Source organism: Delphinus delphis, chromosome 5 (genome assembly GCF_949987515.2).
Source record: "Delphinus delphis chromosome 5, mDelDel1.2, whole genome shotgun sequence".
Classification (NCBI taxonomy): Eukaryota; Metazoa; Chordata; class Mammalia; order Artiodactyla; family Delphinidae; genus Delphinus; species Delphinus delphis.
The window spans coordinates 134289779-134308083 of record NC_082687.1 but is presented as its reverse complement, the minus strand read 5'-3'; the positions used below and the strand labels follow the sequence as shown (position 1 = coordinate 134308083).

Here is an 18305-nt window from a genome sequence, read left to right as displayed (position 1 = left end):
TCGCTATTTCACTTTATAGGAATAACTCTTCTTACCTTTGTAACAGCCTTTAAAGGTCTGCCAGAGAATTCACATTATTTAGGTTCCAGAAATACAGCAGTAGTATGTAAACTGCCCCCATTTTGTCATCCCTTTATTTTCCTAATAAAGCAAAAGTGGGCTAACTATAAAATACAGAATACATTTACTCTTTAAGCTACTGATTACTAAAGCAACAGGCAGACCACCATATAAGTTCCTAAGAGTGCCAGCCATCAGAGGCAAACGATCAGGGGTTTCATGAAAACACCTTCAATCAATAACTAGAAGGCTGGATGAGAACCCAAACAGCTGAGACCTAAACTGACTGGGCTGACCACCTCAAGCAGTCCTAACAGCACTCAGAAATCTCGGCAGAAAGACCTCTCTCCACGTAACATTTCTCTACTTACCCAGCAACTGCTTCTTCTAGAGTCTGCCCAAACCATTCAGTCTGTTAATAATTTCTCACAACAGCCTGAGCTCAGTCTCCTGAAACGATAGCTTGGCAAAAATACTGGTTAAAAAGCAAAAACGGAAGGAAGGCCAGGATTCTCTGGGTCCAACGCCTGAGAAGCTGCTGGAGCTGACCAGCCTTGGGCCCGCGGAAACCTCCAAGCGTCAAGTACCCAGAAGTGTAAAGCACAGACGTCACGGGAAGGCATCACTGAACAGCGAGCCTGTGCTGCCACCTACTGGCCGCGTGCTGAACCACCTCGGGAAGCTTAGACGGGCTAACTCAGCCGCTAGCTTTCACTGGGCTCCTTAGAGCAGCTTCCTGAACACACGCGGCCACCTTCAAGACAGTCACAAGATAACCATCGACCTAAAGCAGCCTGGGTGTTGGATATGTGGTGTAGCTCGTATTTACTGAAGAAGTCAAAGATTCACAGCCCCCCACCTCACAGCTTCATGGAGCGAGCCCCAGTGGCTCCTTCTTCTCTTACTTAAATGACCCTTAACATTTGAACTACAATCCCTGTCCTTCACTCATTCCTCCTCATAGGAGGAATAGGGACTACATCTGCCTTGATTACCACTTCCCCTGGTACCCGGTTCCCGGCCTAGCGCTTTAAGAACGTTGATAAAAGAAAGGATGGCAAGTGGCAGCAAAGTGTTCATTAAGGACCCCTGTCAAACACGGGCAGAAGAACCGCCTTACGTTGGTAGAGCACTTTACGGTGCACTAGGCACTTTTACTTGCTGAGACACCTGTTACCCTCTCAAGAACCCCTTGGCTATTTTATAGATGAGGCTCAGAAGTGACTTGTCCAGAGCCACTATTAAATGTACTCTGTATTTTTGGAATTTTGTGAGACTGTAGTCAGGGCCCTCTCTTTGTGTTTCTGTACCCGTATCAGCCAGAACACCGAAACTCAAAACAGTGCAACACGTCCCTGGCAGGTCCGCCTGGTAAATGCACACGACCACCTTCAAGTTCTGTGACTTGTAGTACGTTACACTCCCTGGGTCCCAGAGACCGGATTCTAAGCATGGGAAAGCCTTACGGCGAAAGCTTTCACTTTTCTCAGTGAGGCAAGATGGTCTTAAACACACGGACTCGGGTTAGGCTGCCTCGTTTCAAATCCCGGTTCCTCCTTTACGAATCAGATCCTGACCAAGGTATTTACCTCTGTGGCTCACTTTCTTCACTGAGTTACTGGCCGCTGAACTGAACTAGCTATACCCAGCACATTCGAAATGGGAGCTAAATGTTAGCTATTTTGTTACTGTTAGTGGAGTGCACTTTCTGGGTTTAAAGAGAAGCCGCTTTTAACATGTGAGAGCCCAGCATGCGCCATGCTCCTTGCATGTATTTTCATTACTCTTTCCAACAATCCAGCAAAGTAGGTATTGTGTTTGCCCACTTTTATAAACACGGCGACGGAGGTGAGGCGATTACCTGGTTTTCTCAGGATTGCACAACCGGCAAAGGGTCAGGCCCTGGTGGAAGGCTGCCTGCACCCTGGACCGCTGCTCGGCAGCATCCCTGATAGCGCTGGTCCAGAGTCAGGACGGTGCGCCCGGGGTCACGAGGTCGAATTCCACCTCCTCTGCGAGAAGGTCATGAGGACGTCACCGCTGTCACGGTGCGCACGCTGGCACAGCACAAAGTGTACAAAGCGGAGTAATGACCCGCACGGCGTGGCTAGAGATATCGAGTGAAGGTCACGGCTCTCAACCTAGCGTGTCTAAAAATACAAGATCCTAGACACAGCGTGACAATCCCAACGACCTCTGCTGGGCAGCAGTCACAGACAGGAACGCCCACGTGTCTTCCAGACAAGGCTAAGCTGTACCTTCAGTCACGCCCGATTCATCTAGAAAATATGGCTAAGGGAAAGAGAAACCCCTCCACGATGAACGCTGAGGTTAACCTGTTAAAACTGGTGCTCAGATTGTTAGCGGCCTGGCCAAGCACTTCCACAAGCCCGGCTTTTCTAGCAGAATGCTCTGAAGGGAAACTGAAAAGGCAGAAATGAAAAGAATCTGGTGGGACAGCAGCTCTCCACTAAGACATCAGGTCTGTGTTACTACCTGATGCCCATCACTGACGTTCCCGGGATACTCGAGAAGTGGGCCAGGTTTACAGCTACGAATGGAAACATGGAGTATGGAGCCAAGAGGACTATTCTGCTGGTATTTTTCCCTCTAGATCAGAGGTCCACACACCACAGCCCGTGAGCCACATCTGGCCGGTGCCCTGTATTTGTGCTACCTGTGATCTTCGACATTTTTAAATGGTTGAAAAAAAAACCTAATAATATTTCATGATGTGAAAATCCTATGAAATTCACACTTCAATGTCCATAAATAAGGTTTATGTGTTGTCTGTGGCTGCTTCCACACTACAGCAGCAGAGATGAACAGTTGTAACGGATATCTGGTCTATAAATCCTAAAATACACATAGCTACATATATTTACAACTACACAGGACACAATGTAAGACGAGGCTTCTGTGAGAAGAAGGAGTGGAGAACTAGAAAATGCCCAGAAATTGTAAACGACTGCAAAATAGACACGTTCAGAAAAATCTCATAAAATAGAGATAAAAGACTTGAAAAACTGAGAGGAGCCACAGAGGGTGGGGATCCGTATGGACAACAATCTGTCCATTGTTGAACCATTGTTGAACTTTTCAATAACATGATACAGTGATGAATATGATAAAATAACCCAAGAAATAACAGAAAATCTTCCTGTGCTAAAGCATGGGATGGCCTTAGACTGAATGGGCTCACCTGACCTGAGACATTTATCCTGACAGAACTTTTGAACACCAAGGACAAGCAAGCCTAAACTTCTGGAGATAACCAGTACTGACAAAGACATTTAAGCTCTGAGGGAAAATATTTTTATTAATGGGCATGTGTTACTTGTGTAATTTAAAATATTATTTTAAAAAACTATCATGATGAAAAGCTGCTCAACATGACTAATTATTAGAGAAATGCAAATCAAAACTACAAGGAGGTATCACCTCACACCAGTCAGAATGGCCATCATCAAAAAAATCTACAAACAATAAATGCTGGAGAGGGTGTGGAGAAAAGGGAGCCCTCTTGCACTGTTGGTGGGAATGCAAATTGATACAGCCACTATGGAGAACAGTATGGAAGTTCCTTAAAAAACTAAAAATAGAGCTACCATATGAGCCAGCAATCCCACTACTGGGCATATACCCGGAGAAAACCATAATTCAAAACGACACATGCACCCCAATGTTCATTGCTGTGCTATTTACAATAGCCAGGTCATGGAAGCAACCTAAATGCCTATAGACAGACAAATGGATAAAGAAGATGTGGTACATATATACAATGGAACATTACTCAGCCATAAAAATAAATGAAATTGGGTCATTTGTAGAGACGTGGATGGATCCAGAGACTGTCATACAGAGTGAAGTAAGTCAGAAAGAGAAAAACAAATACCGTATATTAACGCATATATGTGGAACCGAGAAAAATGGTACAGGTGAACCGGTTTGCGGGGCAGAAATAGAGACACAGATGTAGAGCACAAACATATGGACACCAAGGGGGAAAGTGGCAGGGTGGTGCTGGTGGTGGTGGGATGAACTGGGAGATTGGGATTGACATGTATACACTAACATGTATAACCAAGAAGAACCTGCTGTATAAAAAAACAAAATTCAAAAAAGAAAAAAACGATCATGAAAATTTTCCAAATAAAATTCAGCATGAACCACCTAAGAGAGAAATGCACATCAACCTTGAATTGCTAAGTATTCATCAAGTGTGAGAACCATTCATGTGGTTATCAAGGTCCTACGAATCCCCATTAGAGGGACTCCTAACAATAAACATATATGCTGAGTCTCTCTCCTCCTTCCAAGAACCTGAATATACCCGCCTCACCTCTTTTAGCAAACATCCCATCACAGGAACCTACAGAGTATATAGTTATCCACCTACCTACTCTATAAATCGTACACTCCCGTTACAATGTCAGTGTCAAGTTCTGTCTCACTGAACTTTCACAAAGACACCAGTTCTTTCCTTTCCTTGAAGCTCGCTTTTGCTCAGGTAAACATTCTTGCTCAGGCGTCTCCTGAATTGTCTTAGGCCCCAAGCTCACAACTCTTAACACTCGTCCAGAATTCTCTCCGGGTTTCCCAAACTTTCCAGGAGGAACAAGTACCTCTAGGAGTGGAGCTTATAAAAGACTCCCTAGGCTTTCCAGAGAATCACCTGGGGCATTTGTTAAACACAACACAGCCAGGATTCTCAGGAAAAACTGATTCAAGTAGACAGGTGAAAGGCCCAGATGATTCTCAAGTACCCCTTTTCCCAGGGTGTTCATCGCTGTTCCCATACCTGCCACCTTCTTCCGGCACATGGTCTTCTCTCACCCTCCTTTCTTGCATTCAAAGCAAAGTTTTTATCCAACAAATCTAGCCACACTCACGTCTTTCTTCTCAATCTCTGCTGCAATTAGTCATGAGAAGCAATAAAATATTTGGCCTTTTAAGTGTACTATGTTCAGTAATACTTGCGGATCAACTGATACCAATTTACCTTATTAATTTTTTTCCCCTAGGTAAAGTCCAGCACGTGAAGTTAAATGATTTGCAAATGTTCACACAAGTGTGTTGAATGTGAGCCTGGAGCCACGGTTACTAATTCAAAAGCCCCCAATAACTCACTGTATTTAAGCTCTTACCATTAAATGCTACAGGAAAACAATACCTTGGTCCTCCTACAAAGAAAGCAATTTATTTTTGTAGAAGCTTGATAATTACAAGCTTTTGCATTTCTTCTCTCTCATAAGCAGCTTACTCACACCGTTAAGGGACATACTAAATAAAGCCGCCTCCTCCAATGAGCCGGTATTTGCTTTTAAAATTGTACCAAGAAAAAAAGCAACATGTTCCAGTGATGGAGAACAGTAATTCAGCCAACTCTTCATTAGCTGAGGAGGAAGGCATTTATAAACCCACAGATGACACCGGACCAGTACAGTCATCCAACACAGTAACTGTGGCAACTGGTGCTTCTTTATGGGGCTGCTGTCCTTCCATGAGAAAAGGTAGCAAAACACTGCTAGGTTCCCCTTTCAATTCTAATAACCCAGCATTTGATGACTGCAAAGAGGCTGCACTCATCTTTCCAGTGACCTCTGATTGCCAAGGGGCGTTAAGTTAGGAAGGAACCGATTATCAAATGGGGTCAAGCGTGGGGCTTTACTACCCATTCCCCGCCGCAAAAACGTGCTGAAGGGAAGAGTAGCTTCAGTTCCCTGAAGGTTTCTCTAGCCAAATGTCTAAACCTTGGGGCCTGTAAGAATAATCTGGTTATTACTGTTGCTATTTTGTTAAGTAATGTGGAATCTGGGTTCCGCCGGTAACAATTCTGTTTAGTAAGTCTACAGTAGGATCTATGAATCTGCATTTATTTAAAAAGCACCTAGTGCTGGTTCCGAGGCTCTTTGGGAAACATTTTGCGAGGTATCTCTTCTCTCACCCTGACACATCCATGCCTCATGCCTTCCACTTTGCTCCTGGCTTTTCCCAACCAAAGTGTTCTAATCTCTTTCCATCCTAAACTGCACTTCAAGGCCCAGCTCAAATGCCAACCACGTTCTGAAGCCGAAAAAGATCACCACTGCTAAAAGAGACTTTGCACTCTCTGGCATCCTTGTGCCATTTGCAAACCTTTAATTGTAACAGACTAAGAATAAAAGGTGTTTGATTTCATTAAACAGTCACGTCTTTGTGCAAAACTCACCTCTCTTACTGGGCACACTAAACTCCTTAGAGGCTGGCTAAGTCTCACGTTCTTTTACCTCCTATAATAAAGCATCTACAGAGTGAGACAGACTGTAAGTTTTTGAATGAATGAGTGATCAAGCGATGAGCTGATGAATGCATTCATGAGTGTCTTCCAACAAGCAGCTGAAGCGAAAACTGCGCAGAAGCCGGAAAATTGCCTAGATCTTGTAGTAGTAACTGTCTATAATAGTTTACAATAGTGTAACTACCATAAAATCTTTCAATTTCCTTCTAAAACTTCAGGGGACTTCCAGAAAGTTCATTAAACATCTTTCTGGGTCCAAAGCCTAAGATTTCAAATGTTCTGGCCTCTCTTCCTCAGCCAACAGCACAGCTCTCTGTATGTGTGTTACGCAAGCTATCTGTACTCCCAAGATGAGCCTACTGACTAACTGCCCCGAGGGGCCTGGAGGAAACTTAAGGTGAAAGGTTAAGATAGGAGAGACGGCTAGGAAGACCCCAATTGGTTTTCTTTCACCCCTTCTCCTACCTCAAACCTAACAATGTTCCTCTTGAAAACTTCCAGCAAGAAAAACCACTGACCTTCCCTGGTGGAGCAGTGGTTAAGCATCCACCTGCCAATGCAGGGGACACGGGTTCGAGCCCTGGTCCGGGAAGATCCCACATGCTGCAGAGCAACTAAGCCCGTGCGCCACAACTACTGAGCCCACGTGCCACAACTACTGAAGCCCACGCGCTAGAGCCCACCGCAATGAGAAGCCCGCGCACCGCAACGAAGACCCAACGCAGCCAAAAATAAATAAACAAATTTATTTATTTAAAAAATACTTTATAAAAAAACACTATCAGATATTAGGTGGTAACCATTCTAACAGTTATTTCATTGTGCCAAACTCCTATAGAACTGGAAAGATCTCGGTGACTGCCAAATTCACCCTTTTTAAGAACACTGAAGAATTTAGAGTCTCCGGTAACCACTTTAACATCCTAAATTTATTTTATTTTATTTATTCATTTATTTTTGGCCGCACCGCAGGGTATGTGGGATCTTAGTTCCCCCGCCAGGGATCGAACCTGCGTCCCCTGCGGTGGAAGCGCCGAGTCTTAAACCACTTGACCGCCAGGTAAGTCCCTAGTCACATTTTGGGTGATCACTTTAAGTAAAGAAAGCCACACTGAACATATTCTTTTTACTGCTCAATCTGTCCTTAAGTAAATCCCAAACTTGGGAATTCCCTGGCGGTCCAGTGGTTAGGGCTCAGGGTTTTTACTGCCCTGGCCCTGGGTTCAATCCCTGGTCTGGGAATCCCGCAAGCCACGCAGCGGGGCCAAAAAAACCCCCCAAAAAAACCCCCAAACCGTTAATCCAGACCTTTGGAGCAAAATGTAGTTATTTACAATCTAAGATGCTCATACGTCTTAAACAGCAATAAACTTGAGCACAACCAAAATACACTTTTTTAGTGTGGTAAGATTGCCAGTTTTAAAGAGAAGCTTTATTCCTCATTTTGAAAAGTATGACTACTTTGTATGTAGATTGTAGCCGCGGTAATGGGTGCTCAGGCGAAACCTCTGTGGCCAAAAAGGGGAAATCCAGGGCACGTGACGTATAAAATTGGCTCTTGGCCAAGACGGCATCACCTTTGCAAGATCTTAAGCCAGGTATACAGGACGCAGAATGACGCAAATATTAAGACGGGAAGGCTCCCGAAAGATTTCAAATGTATGTCCAAAGAGTCAGTGCGTGTTATAACACACTGTTCACATGACATTTTTCAAAATTCAGAAACCTAAAAGACATGTAGGTCACGTGATCAGATAAGTGTAACTTTAGATTTTTTGTTTGTTTGCATAAAATGTTCCATCATTAGTGCGATTAGAAACAAAACACAAATAATCTGAGGCCTCAGAAGGGGAAAACTTACAGGTCAAGAGCGAGAAATACAAAAACCACGGCATCGAACGGTAAGGATCAAACTAGAAGCTCCCGCGGGGTTCCGGTTCTTACCGGACGCGGTGCAAGCCCCAGGCAAGGGAAGGCGAGGGCAGAGCCGCAAAGCGGAGCGGAGACAGCGGCTCAGGGAGAGGGGAGCCCGCTTCCCGGTCCGACCCCACCGCCCGGCGGCCCCCGGCTTCCCATTCATTCCGCGCCGTCTCCAGGTGGCGGCCGCGCGTTGGCCGCCGCCGCGTTCTCCGCCCGGAACCGCCGCGCACTCACCTGTTCGGGAGCAAGCCCTCGCGACGCTGCGGGCCGCCGAGGCCACCGCCAGGAGCCGGGGGGAAGCGAGGCGGGGGGCGGCGGCGGGTGCCGGCGAGCGGCGGCGCGGCGGCGGGCCGGGCGGGCGGCGCAGGCCGGGCGCGTCCCTCTGCAGCAGGGCGGAGCAGAGCCGCCGCGGGCTCTGATACATGCCGGGCGCCGCCGCCGCCGCTGCCGCCGCCGCGGCCCCTCGCGCGCCCGACCCACCCGCGGGCCTCGCCGACGCGGGCGAGCCGAGCAGACTCTCGGGGGCGTCCGAGGGGAGGCTCCCGGGCTCCTTCTCTTCCCGCCGCGGCCCGGGGGAAGGTGCTGGGCAGGCGAGCCCGGGACTGAGTGGCTGGTGCTGCGGCTGCTGCGACGCGAAGGCGCTGGCTGCAGCCAGCCGGCGAGAGCTGGGGGGTAACCGGCGAGCGCAGAGCGCTGACAAAGCGGGCGCTACCAAGCGCGACAGGGAGGGGGGATCCATAGGATCGGAGCCAGGCGCGACCAGGTAGCGACTCCTCGAACCGGAGTGATACTGATTTGGGAGGAAGCGGATCTTAAGCTATTTATAGGGTGGGGGCTATGGGAGGTCCAAAGTAACAAGGATCCCTTGAGGCGGTTTTAAAGGAATGAGCCTCCCCTTCCGCTGGCTGCAGTGGAAACGCCCACAGGCTGGGAGACCCAAGACTGCTCCAGGGCTGTGGCCCTGGAGACACGTGGGTGTCCGAGTGGAAGACAGCATCCGTGTGTGCGTGTGAGTGGACGTGTGAATCGGCAAAGGGTGTCCGCCCCCGACGCCGTCGGCGGGACGTGTTGCGTTAAACGAAATTAAGCGCGATAAAGCCCCCACTGTGTGCGATGGCGATGCTGAGGAAGACGACGTCCCTTTCCTCAAGAATGTTATCCTCAGGCAAAGGGGGCCGAAGGTGGCAAGAGAAATCAGACCTAAAGCTTTACAAGGTAGATTAAGTTAAGTGCCACAAGTTTTCGCAAGTTTGGCGATAGAGGTCATAACAGGCCTGCGGTTTCTAGAAGGTTTATTAGAAGACTTGGCATTTGTGCTGAGCAAAGACTTGGAGGTCTCTGTTTTACACTTGTAGAATTTGGAGCAGGGGGAGAGTGATGGTGATTTACACATGAAAAAGGGGAATAAAGAAAGCCCTGGGTGTATTTATAAGAACAACTCTTAGTTATGTAGGGTGGAAGCTAAGGAGTAAGAAGACAGATGCTTGGATAGGTTATACTGCGGGAGGCAGACGTTATATTAGACGTAATTTGGTAGGAAACGGTGAGCTGTTTTGTGAGCTGCGCAAGGATATGATTTAGGGCTGTGGTTTCCTTGAGGTCATGTATCTCGGGCATGTGAAAAGGCAAGAGAGAGAAGTAGGCCAGCTGATAAAAAAGTTATTCTAGACTTGCATCTAGTACTGGAAAAGAATGAATGGAAGAAATATCTCAGCTAGATTTGGGCAGGAAATGATGACTAACCGGGAAGGGAAGTGGGGGGAGGGGGAGGGAGGCCCAAGACTGGATTCCTTTCTGAATGATTTATGACCTAGAAATGTTTTCTTGCCGGATTTCCCATGGTTCTGGTGATTCTCCTGTCTTGAGGAATTGGAAACTTTTCATTACCAAGGATATTCAATGTATGTTCAGGCCTGGGCTATATATCTGACACCCGGAAGGTGTGGTTGCCATCAGCTGGCACAGGTTGATCATAACTCCTGGGAGTTATGCTTCGTGGCAAATCATTAAATCTCTTAGTCTCGCTTTCCTTGTCTATAAAAACAGACAGAATCATACCTTAGTCACTAGGTGAAATAAAAAGTGCTGATAAAACTAGCCTATAAAAAGCGTTTTGCAGGGGCTTCCCTGGTGGCGCAGTAGTTGAGAGTCCGCCTGCCGATGCAGGGGACACGGGTTCGTGCCCCGGTCTGGGAAGATCCCACATGCCGCGGAGCGGCTAGGCCCGTGAGCCATGGCCGCTGAGCCTGCGCGTCCAGAGCCTATGCTCCGCAACGGGAGAGGCCACAACAGTGAGAGGCCCGCGTACCGCAAAAAAAAAAAAAAAGCGTTTTGCAAATATAGCAAAATGTTGAATTAGAGTCTAGGGTCTATGGGAGTTCACTTACAATTCTTTTTCTTTCCCATGTGTTTGGAAATATTCATAATAAAGGGTTGGAAGAAAAGTGCTTTGAGGGACTTGCCCGGTGGCACAGTGGTTAAGACTCGGCCTGACAATGTAGGGGACACAGGTTCGATCCCTGGTTGGGGAAGATCCCACATGCCACAGAGCAACTAAGCCCGTGTGCCACAACCAGTGAGCCTGTGCCCTAGAGCCTGCGTGCCGCAACTACTGAGCCCATGTGCCACAACTAATGAAGCCCGCGCGCCTAGAGCCTGTGCTCCACAACAAGAGAAGCCACCGCAATGAGAAGCCTGCACACCAGAACAAAGACCCAACGCAGCCAAAAAAAAATGTGGTGAGATTATTAAAAAAAAAAGTGCTTTGAAAAATCAAAAGTACTTTCAAATATAAACTGTCATTATTAAAAGGGACTCAGGGACTTCCCTGGCAGTCCAGTGGTTAAGACTCTGTGCTTCCACTGCAGGGGGCACAGGTTCAACCCCTGGTGGGGGAACTAAGATCCCACATACAGTATGGTGCAGCAAGTAAATAAATATTAAAGGGATTCAAAGATCATGCTGTCCTGAAAGTGGGTCAGTAGTATCATTTTTGTTATATGTTAAATACTGTATGGGAATTCCCTGGCAGTCCAGTGGTTAAGACTCCGTGCTTCCATTGCAGGGGGCATGGGTTCAATCCCTGGTCAGGGAACTAAGATCCGGCATGCCGCTTGGCGAGGCCAAAAAAAAAAGAAAAAGAAGAAAAAGAAAAAAAAATACTGTATACCTTAATCAATCAGAAAAGTGTAAATTAAAACTTTATTCACTTCAAAAGCTCATTCAGTAAGCATTTGTTGAGTACACATTATGTGTGGGTCTCTACAGTAGGGCATACGATAATGAACTGAACAAAGTGTGCTCATAGTTTAGTGGGTGAGACATTGTATAAACACAAATACAATCATCCAATAATAAATATAGAATCATTATATGAACAAGCTCCTGTGGAAACGCAGAAGAGGAAGTATCTAACTGCCTGGAGAAGTCAGGAGAGGTCTTGGTTTTGAACAAGATGACTTCCAGGTGGAAAGGGCTGGCGGAGGAGATCCACTGAGGACAGCAAGGGAAGGAAAGGAGGAATGTTCCAGGACCGCAAGTAGCACACTTCGATAAGGCTTGAGTTCAGGGTGCCTGTAAGGGAGTGGCAGGAGATGAGGTGGAAGCTGTGGGCAAGAACCAAAGTGTCAAGGGTTTTCCGAGGAGTTTGGACTTTATCCTGAAGGTTCTGCGGAACCTCTGAAGAGACAGATAGGTTGCACTTTGACGGTTGCCTTTTGGAGAGATCATCTGTCAGCGGTGTGGAGGATGGATGGGAGACCAGGGGAGAATAAGAATAGCATGGTGAGGAAGAGGACGTGCTGGTTCAGAATCTCTGGAGGAGGGGCAGGACAGGCACACTTATTTAAAAAGAAAACCAGGGCTTTCCTGGTGGCGCAGTGGTTGAGAGTCCGCCTGCCGATGCAGGGGACGCGGGTTCGTGCCCCGGTCCGGGAAGATCCCACATGCCGCGGAGCGGCTGGGCCAGTGAGCCATGGCCGCTGAGCCTGCGCGTCCGGAGCCTGTGCTCCGCAACGGGAGAGGCCCGCGTACCGCAAAAAAAAAAAAAAAAAAAAAAAACCACACAGGTGATTCTGATGCACATTCCTGTTGTTCCCTCAATACTACCTCCCAAACACATAAATTGGGGGCAGTGATGCAAAAGAGATGGGTTTAAGAACTATGAAGGAGACAGAAACTACGGGGTTGAGTGACAAATTAAATCCAGGGGGTGAGGGAGGAGAGGACAGAGTCTAGGGACGACCTGGGTGACTGGTAGATGATGGTACCAAACAAGGAAAACAGGTGGAGATGCCTCTCTTAGGGAGGACACTCCCTGAGAGTTAAGATGGGAACATATCATTGGGACGCGCCCGTGGAACACCCAGGTGGAGTCACTTTGTGGGCAAAGAAAACTAAGGACTGGGCGCTCATAACAGAGTCAGGCCCAGACATGTTTGAGGGTCCAGTAGTTAAAGCCATGGATAATGAGGTCACTCACAAAAAGTCTCTGAGTGAGAGAAGCGAAGTGTTAAAGGATGAAATTCCTGTGAAACACAGAGCTTTAAGGACGGCCGGAAGGGGAAACGACTTGAAACCTCATCAGAGAAGGAGCACCGGGGGAGGCTGGTATCTTCGAAGTAAGGGAGCCGAAAGTTTCTACAAGGGTAGAACAGTGACGAATGCTCCCAGGAGGTCAAGGCAGCGAGCGGATCCTTTGGATTTGACAACGGGAAGGCCACTCTTTACGTGAACGGTTGTAGGTCGGTCGTGCTGGTGGAAAGCAAGTGGCAGCGGTCAGCGAGGCCGGAAGGCAGGAGCCCGATGAAAGAACAATGGCGTAAAGAACCAGGTGAGTCTTTTTTCTCTGAAGACTGGAGCAACCTCAAAATAGAAATAGAAGAGAAGGAGCTAAGAAACATAGAAGTTGTAGTTTTTCTCCTGTTGAGACTTTCTGCTTAGCACTGCTGTTTGCCTAGCCGTTTCACTAGTTCCTTTGTTTTTGTTTGTTTGTTTGTATTTTTGGTTTTTTTGCGGTACGCGGGCCTCTCACTGCCGTGGCCTCTCCTGTTGCGGAGCACAGGCTCCGGGCGCGCAGGCTCAGCGGCCATGGCTCACGGGCCCAGCCGCTCCGCGGCATGTGGGATCCTCCCGGACCGGGGCACGAACCCGTGTCCCCTGCATCGGCAGGCGGACTCTCAACCCCCGCGCCACCAGGGAAGCCCATCACTAGTTCCTTTGTTAACATCTAACTTCAGCTGTCTGAAGTGAAGCTATATACACATGTGTACACATATATGTATACACACATATGTAGATATACACATATACGAGCATGAGGGGAAGGGAAATCTCTCTCTCTTCCTCTTCTTATAAGACCACCTATCCTATTGGATTAGGGCCCTACCCTTATGACCTCATTTAACCTTAGTTACCTTCTTGAAAACCTTATTTCCAAATATAGTCACATTGGGGGTTAGGATTCAAAATAGGAATTGGGTGAGGCGACACATGGCAGTCCATCGCGTTGTCAAAGACCAGAAGTACATCAGTCAATGAATAGTCAAAACAAAGTAATGAGGTCTCTAGTCCTATCACTATAAATGATTCTTCACTTCTAACTGAAGTGATATCATCTTTAACATATTTAAAAAGGCAGGAAAATCCCAATTGCTTTGAGCGTATCTTTATATTTATTAAAGAAATTCATTCAAAAATGTATGTTTAACTCTGTTGGAGTCTTTTCACTTATTATATCCCTTTTCTCAGAAGGTAACACTGTTCCAGGCGTCTTTTCAGAGGATCATCAGGTATCCTGAACAGGAGAATGTGGCTCTCAGACCTCTCACTGGGACTGCAAAGGTATGATTGGTCCATGCCCTCAGTGACTTTGCTCTGACACCCATCACCGCTGTGGAGCCGGGGCCTTGCTTCTTATAAAGTGGGCCCAGCCCACAGCTGAGCATGCTGGGAACACTGAGACAGGCGCGTTCCTGCGAGACAGGGAGTGAGGGGTGAATTTGGCTGGGGAACTCCCCACGGCCTTACCAAACTCTTATAATTGCACTGCCACCTATGGTCCTGTTACCCCAAAACTGGTTTCTCCTCTCGGTGGGTGTCGAGACAGTGGACACAACCAAGCCGCATGTTGGGAGAAGGAAGCATTTATTATCACTTACAGCAAGTAAGGAGAACACGGGGGATCTTTCCCAAAGCAGCGTCACCTTGAACAGCAAAATTGAGGAAGTGTTTTGTTTTTTTTTTAATAAATTTATTTATTATTTATTTTGGGCTGCATTGGGTCTGCCTTGTTGCGCACGGGCTTTCTCTAGTTGCGGCGAGCGGGGGCTACTCTTAGTTGCGGTGCGCGGGCTTCTCATTGCGGTGGCTTCTCTTGTTGCAGAGCTCGGGCTAGGCACGCAGGCTTCAGTAGTTGCAGCACGTGGGCTCAATATTCGTGGGTCGCAGGCTCTAGAGTGCAGGCTCAGTAGTTGTGGCGCACGGGCTTAGTTGCTCCGTGGCATGTAGGATCTTCCCGGACCAAGGCTCGAACCCGTGTCCCCTGAATTGGCAGCTGGATTCTTAACCACTGCACCACCAGGGAAGCCCTGGACCAGAGATCCTATGTTGTATAGCAGGGCAGAGAGAGTTGGGATGCCATCTTGGGCTTGCTGTCACAGGTATCTATTCCTTTACCCTCACAACAATGCAGGCTGTATAATCAAGAACATTCTATCCTCCAGGCTTCAGGTTGCATGGCTCTGTTGTTCAGCAGAGCTCCTCTTTATTGATAGTGAAGTAGCAAAATATAGTCTGTCTTGGTCATACAGGTAACTGACAGGATTGAAAATGTAAAATGTTAAAACAAATAGTCCATTATTATGGGATTATATGAAATCATGTGTGTGAAACTTTTGAACATTTTAAAGCACTATAGAATTTAAAGAATGTTTCATTCAATTAAAAAGAAAAGCCACTAGTCCAAAGCCAGTCATTCAGAATGTAAATAAATAAGCAGAGAAAATATTATACTGTAATTATGAATATAAACATGATAGAATAGAATCCTTTTTTTTTTTTTTTTTTTTTTTTTTTTTTTTTTTTGCAGTACACGGGCCTCTCACTGTTGTGGCCTCTCCCGTTGCGCAGCACAGGCTCCGGACGCGCAGGCTCAGCGGGCCTAGCCGCTCCGTGGCATGTGGGATCTTCCCGGACGGGGGCACAAACCTATGTCCCCTGCATCGGCAGGCGGACTCTCAACCACTGCGCCACCAGGGAAGCCCGAATAGAATCCTTTTGACTAGAATTATCGGTCTCCAGCTAACAGAATCCAAAGCCTACCATGGCAACCAAAATTGATGTAAATCTCCGGTGTCCATCTGTGAAACCCTTAACAATAAAAAATAAAATAAGATAAAAATTTAAAAACCTACAACAGGGACTTCCCTGGTGGTGCAGTGGTTAAGAATCTGCCTGCCATTGCAGGGGACATGGGTTCGATCCCTGATCCGGGAAGATGCCCACATGCCCGGAGCAACTAAGCCCGTGTGCCACAACTACTGAAGCCTGCGAGCCACAACTACTGAAGCCCACGTGCCTAGAGCCCGTGCTCCACAGCAAGAGAAACCACAACGATGAGAAGCCCACGCACCGCAAAGAAAAGTAGCCCCGCTCACCACAACTAGAGAAAGCCCATGTGCAGCAACGAAGACCCAACACAGCCAAAAACAAAACAAAACAAACAAACAAAAAAACCTACAACATACTAATTGGTTTAATGACCACGTGGATTCCACACTTCCCTGAAGATATTTTTTTGGAATAAGAAACCAGTTAAAAAGTTTTCCCTTGGATATCTCTGTAGCACTAATGCCCTGGGCTTAGAGGTAGGTGAGACTATTCCAGTACAACCTATTCCAATTATATTATAGACTTCACAGGGCCCAGGTACTGATACAGATCCTCCTCTTTTTCTTTTCCTTTTTTTAAATGAAATTTGGAGTTTAATTAGAACAGAGATACAATACAGATCCTCTTCTTAATGGACTCTTGCCTAATAGCAATTATCCCACTCAGAGCTCCTAAGGAACCTGGCCACCAGTTTGGGCTGAGCATGTACCCAGTTCTGAAACTTGGTCCAGCAACATTTTTGCCAACCTGAAACAATTGTCATTATGTTTTTGCATACAATTCTTTCTGGCTTCTTTCCCAGTTAAGGAAATGTGTTTCCTCAGTCCAGCCCTCACCTACATGCATGTTAACACCTTGGAAATGGAGATGGGCTCTTAAATTCAATGAAATCCACTATTTACAATCATCAGACGTGTAAATTATAACCGATCCTTTCTTAACCCCTTTTTGAGATCTGCTTTTCTTCACCTGTACTAAGCAATTCATGATTTTCCTGTCCTCTGCTAAATCCTGGTTGGCTGAGTTAGCCTGAACTGTGTTAGTAACAGGGTCATCATGGAATCTGAGTCCCAGGTGCCCGAGGATACAAGTTCTTTGACTTTTAGGATGTTCGTAGACATTTTTTCCCCAATGTCTAAGTATTCTGTCCTTAGAAAATGTGATGGCCCCAATCTTACTTCTTTGTTTGGCTTAAATATCATCTGTTTATTAGAGACCAAACTATTAGATATTTCAAACTATATAATATTTCAGATTCTCCCTCTCCTTTTTCCCCACCCAGTCACCTAACAAAGCTGTGTGTTAGCACTTGGGCAAACTAAAAAACTTGATTTTTTGTTTACATTAGAGAGTCAGTCTCTGAACTACTTGTCCGTGTAGATAATAAGCAATGTATCTCATGATCAAACTGTGGTATAGTTTGATAAGGCCTTCTGCATCTATACCTTAAAAAAAAGGAACCATCTTTTTTGTGTGTATCTAAACCTTCTACTCATTTGCATACCCACCCCTCAGATGTCTGGAACCTTCTACTCATTTGCATACCCACCCCTCAGATGTCTGGAACCAATTTGATAGTCCTCCAAATTGTATTCCTTTTTTTCTAAGTTGTTTTATTTTTTTTGGAATTCGATTTGATTCGATTTTTTATGCAGCAGGTTCTTGTTAGTTATCTATTTTATACATATTAGTGTACACCTGTCGATCCCATTTTCCCAATTCATCCTCCCCGCCCCCTGCTTTCCCCGCTTGGCGCCCACATAAGCAAATTGTATCCTTAAACTTTTCATTAACTGGTATAATAGCTGTAGGGAGAACACACCAAAACTGGTAATTCTACCAAAGCTTTATAACAACCTTCCGGCAGACACTATAATAGGATACCAGCCACATGGAGCTCCACAATGAAAAGAAAGATCTATCTTCACGAAACTGTCTGGAAGCTTAGCATCAAAGGAACTGCTAGGCTATAAACATCATCAGGAGTTAAGACTGTGTGCCCTCAGGGCCACATAGAATTATTTATATCAGGATTGAGACCCTTTCTTGCAAATCAGCAGATATCCTTAAACCTGTGTGAACTGACTGGGAGATTATAGTTTGTAGCAGCAAATACAATATTATTACATAGGGACTCTATCCAAAATGGGATCACCAGCCATTTTCAAACTTTTAAAAGTATCAGAACATTTCTATTAAAAATCAAAGTTTTTTTTTGTTGCTGTTGTTTTTAAATCAATTGGTAGCCTGTGATAGTGACACTATACTATAAGAAGTGAGTACTGGGGCTTCCCCGGTGGCGCAGTGGTTGAGAATCTGCCTGCCAATGCAGGGGACGTGCGTTCAATCCCACATGAAGATCCCACATGCCGCGGAGCAACTAAGCCCATGTGCCACAACTGCTGAGTCCACGTGTCGCAACTACTGAGCTCGCATGCTGCAACTACTGAAGCCCGCGTGCCTAGAGCCCGTGCTACACAACAAGAGAAGCCACCGCAATGAGAAGCCCGCGCACCGCAACGAAGAGTAGCCCCCGCTCGCTGCAACTAGAGAAAGCCCACGCACATCAATGAAGACCCAACGCAGCCATAAATAAATAAATTTAAAGAAGTGAGTACTTACGTATGGCTGATTCATTTTGCTGTGCAGTAGAAGC

General features: G+C 46.5%; 1 protein-coding gene and 1 long non-coding RNA gene across 3 annotated transcripts in view; one reads left to right on the top strand and one right to left on the bottom strand.

Moving 5' to 3' along the window:
* NOCT (nocturnin) overlaps positions 1-9123 on the bottom strand; it is a 23410-nt gene extending 14287 nt beyond the window's left edge. The window contains exon 1 of the mRNA XM_060012993.2: positions 8495-9123. Coding sequence (XP_059868976.1) covers positions 8495-8999 — 505 coding nt within the window. The 5' untranslated portion in view covers positions 9000-9123. The remainder of the gene's footprint in view (positions 1-8494) is intronic.
* Positions 4276-18305, top strand: LOC132426169 (uncharacterized). 2 transcript variants are annotated; one of them, XR_009519622.1, is made up of 3 exons: positions 4276-8241; positions 14009-14101; positions 17982-18305. It is a non-coding gene; the product is annotated as an uncharacterized lncRNA (long non-coding RNA). The 2 variants fall into 2 exon arrangements; XR_009519621.1 differs by lacking the exon at positions 4276-8241 and adding an exon at positions 9391-9475.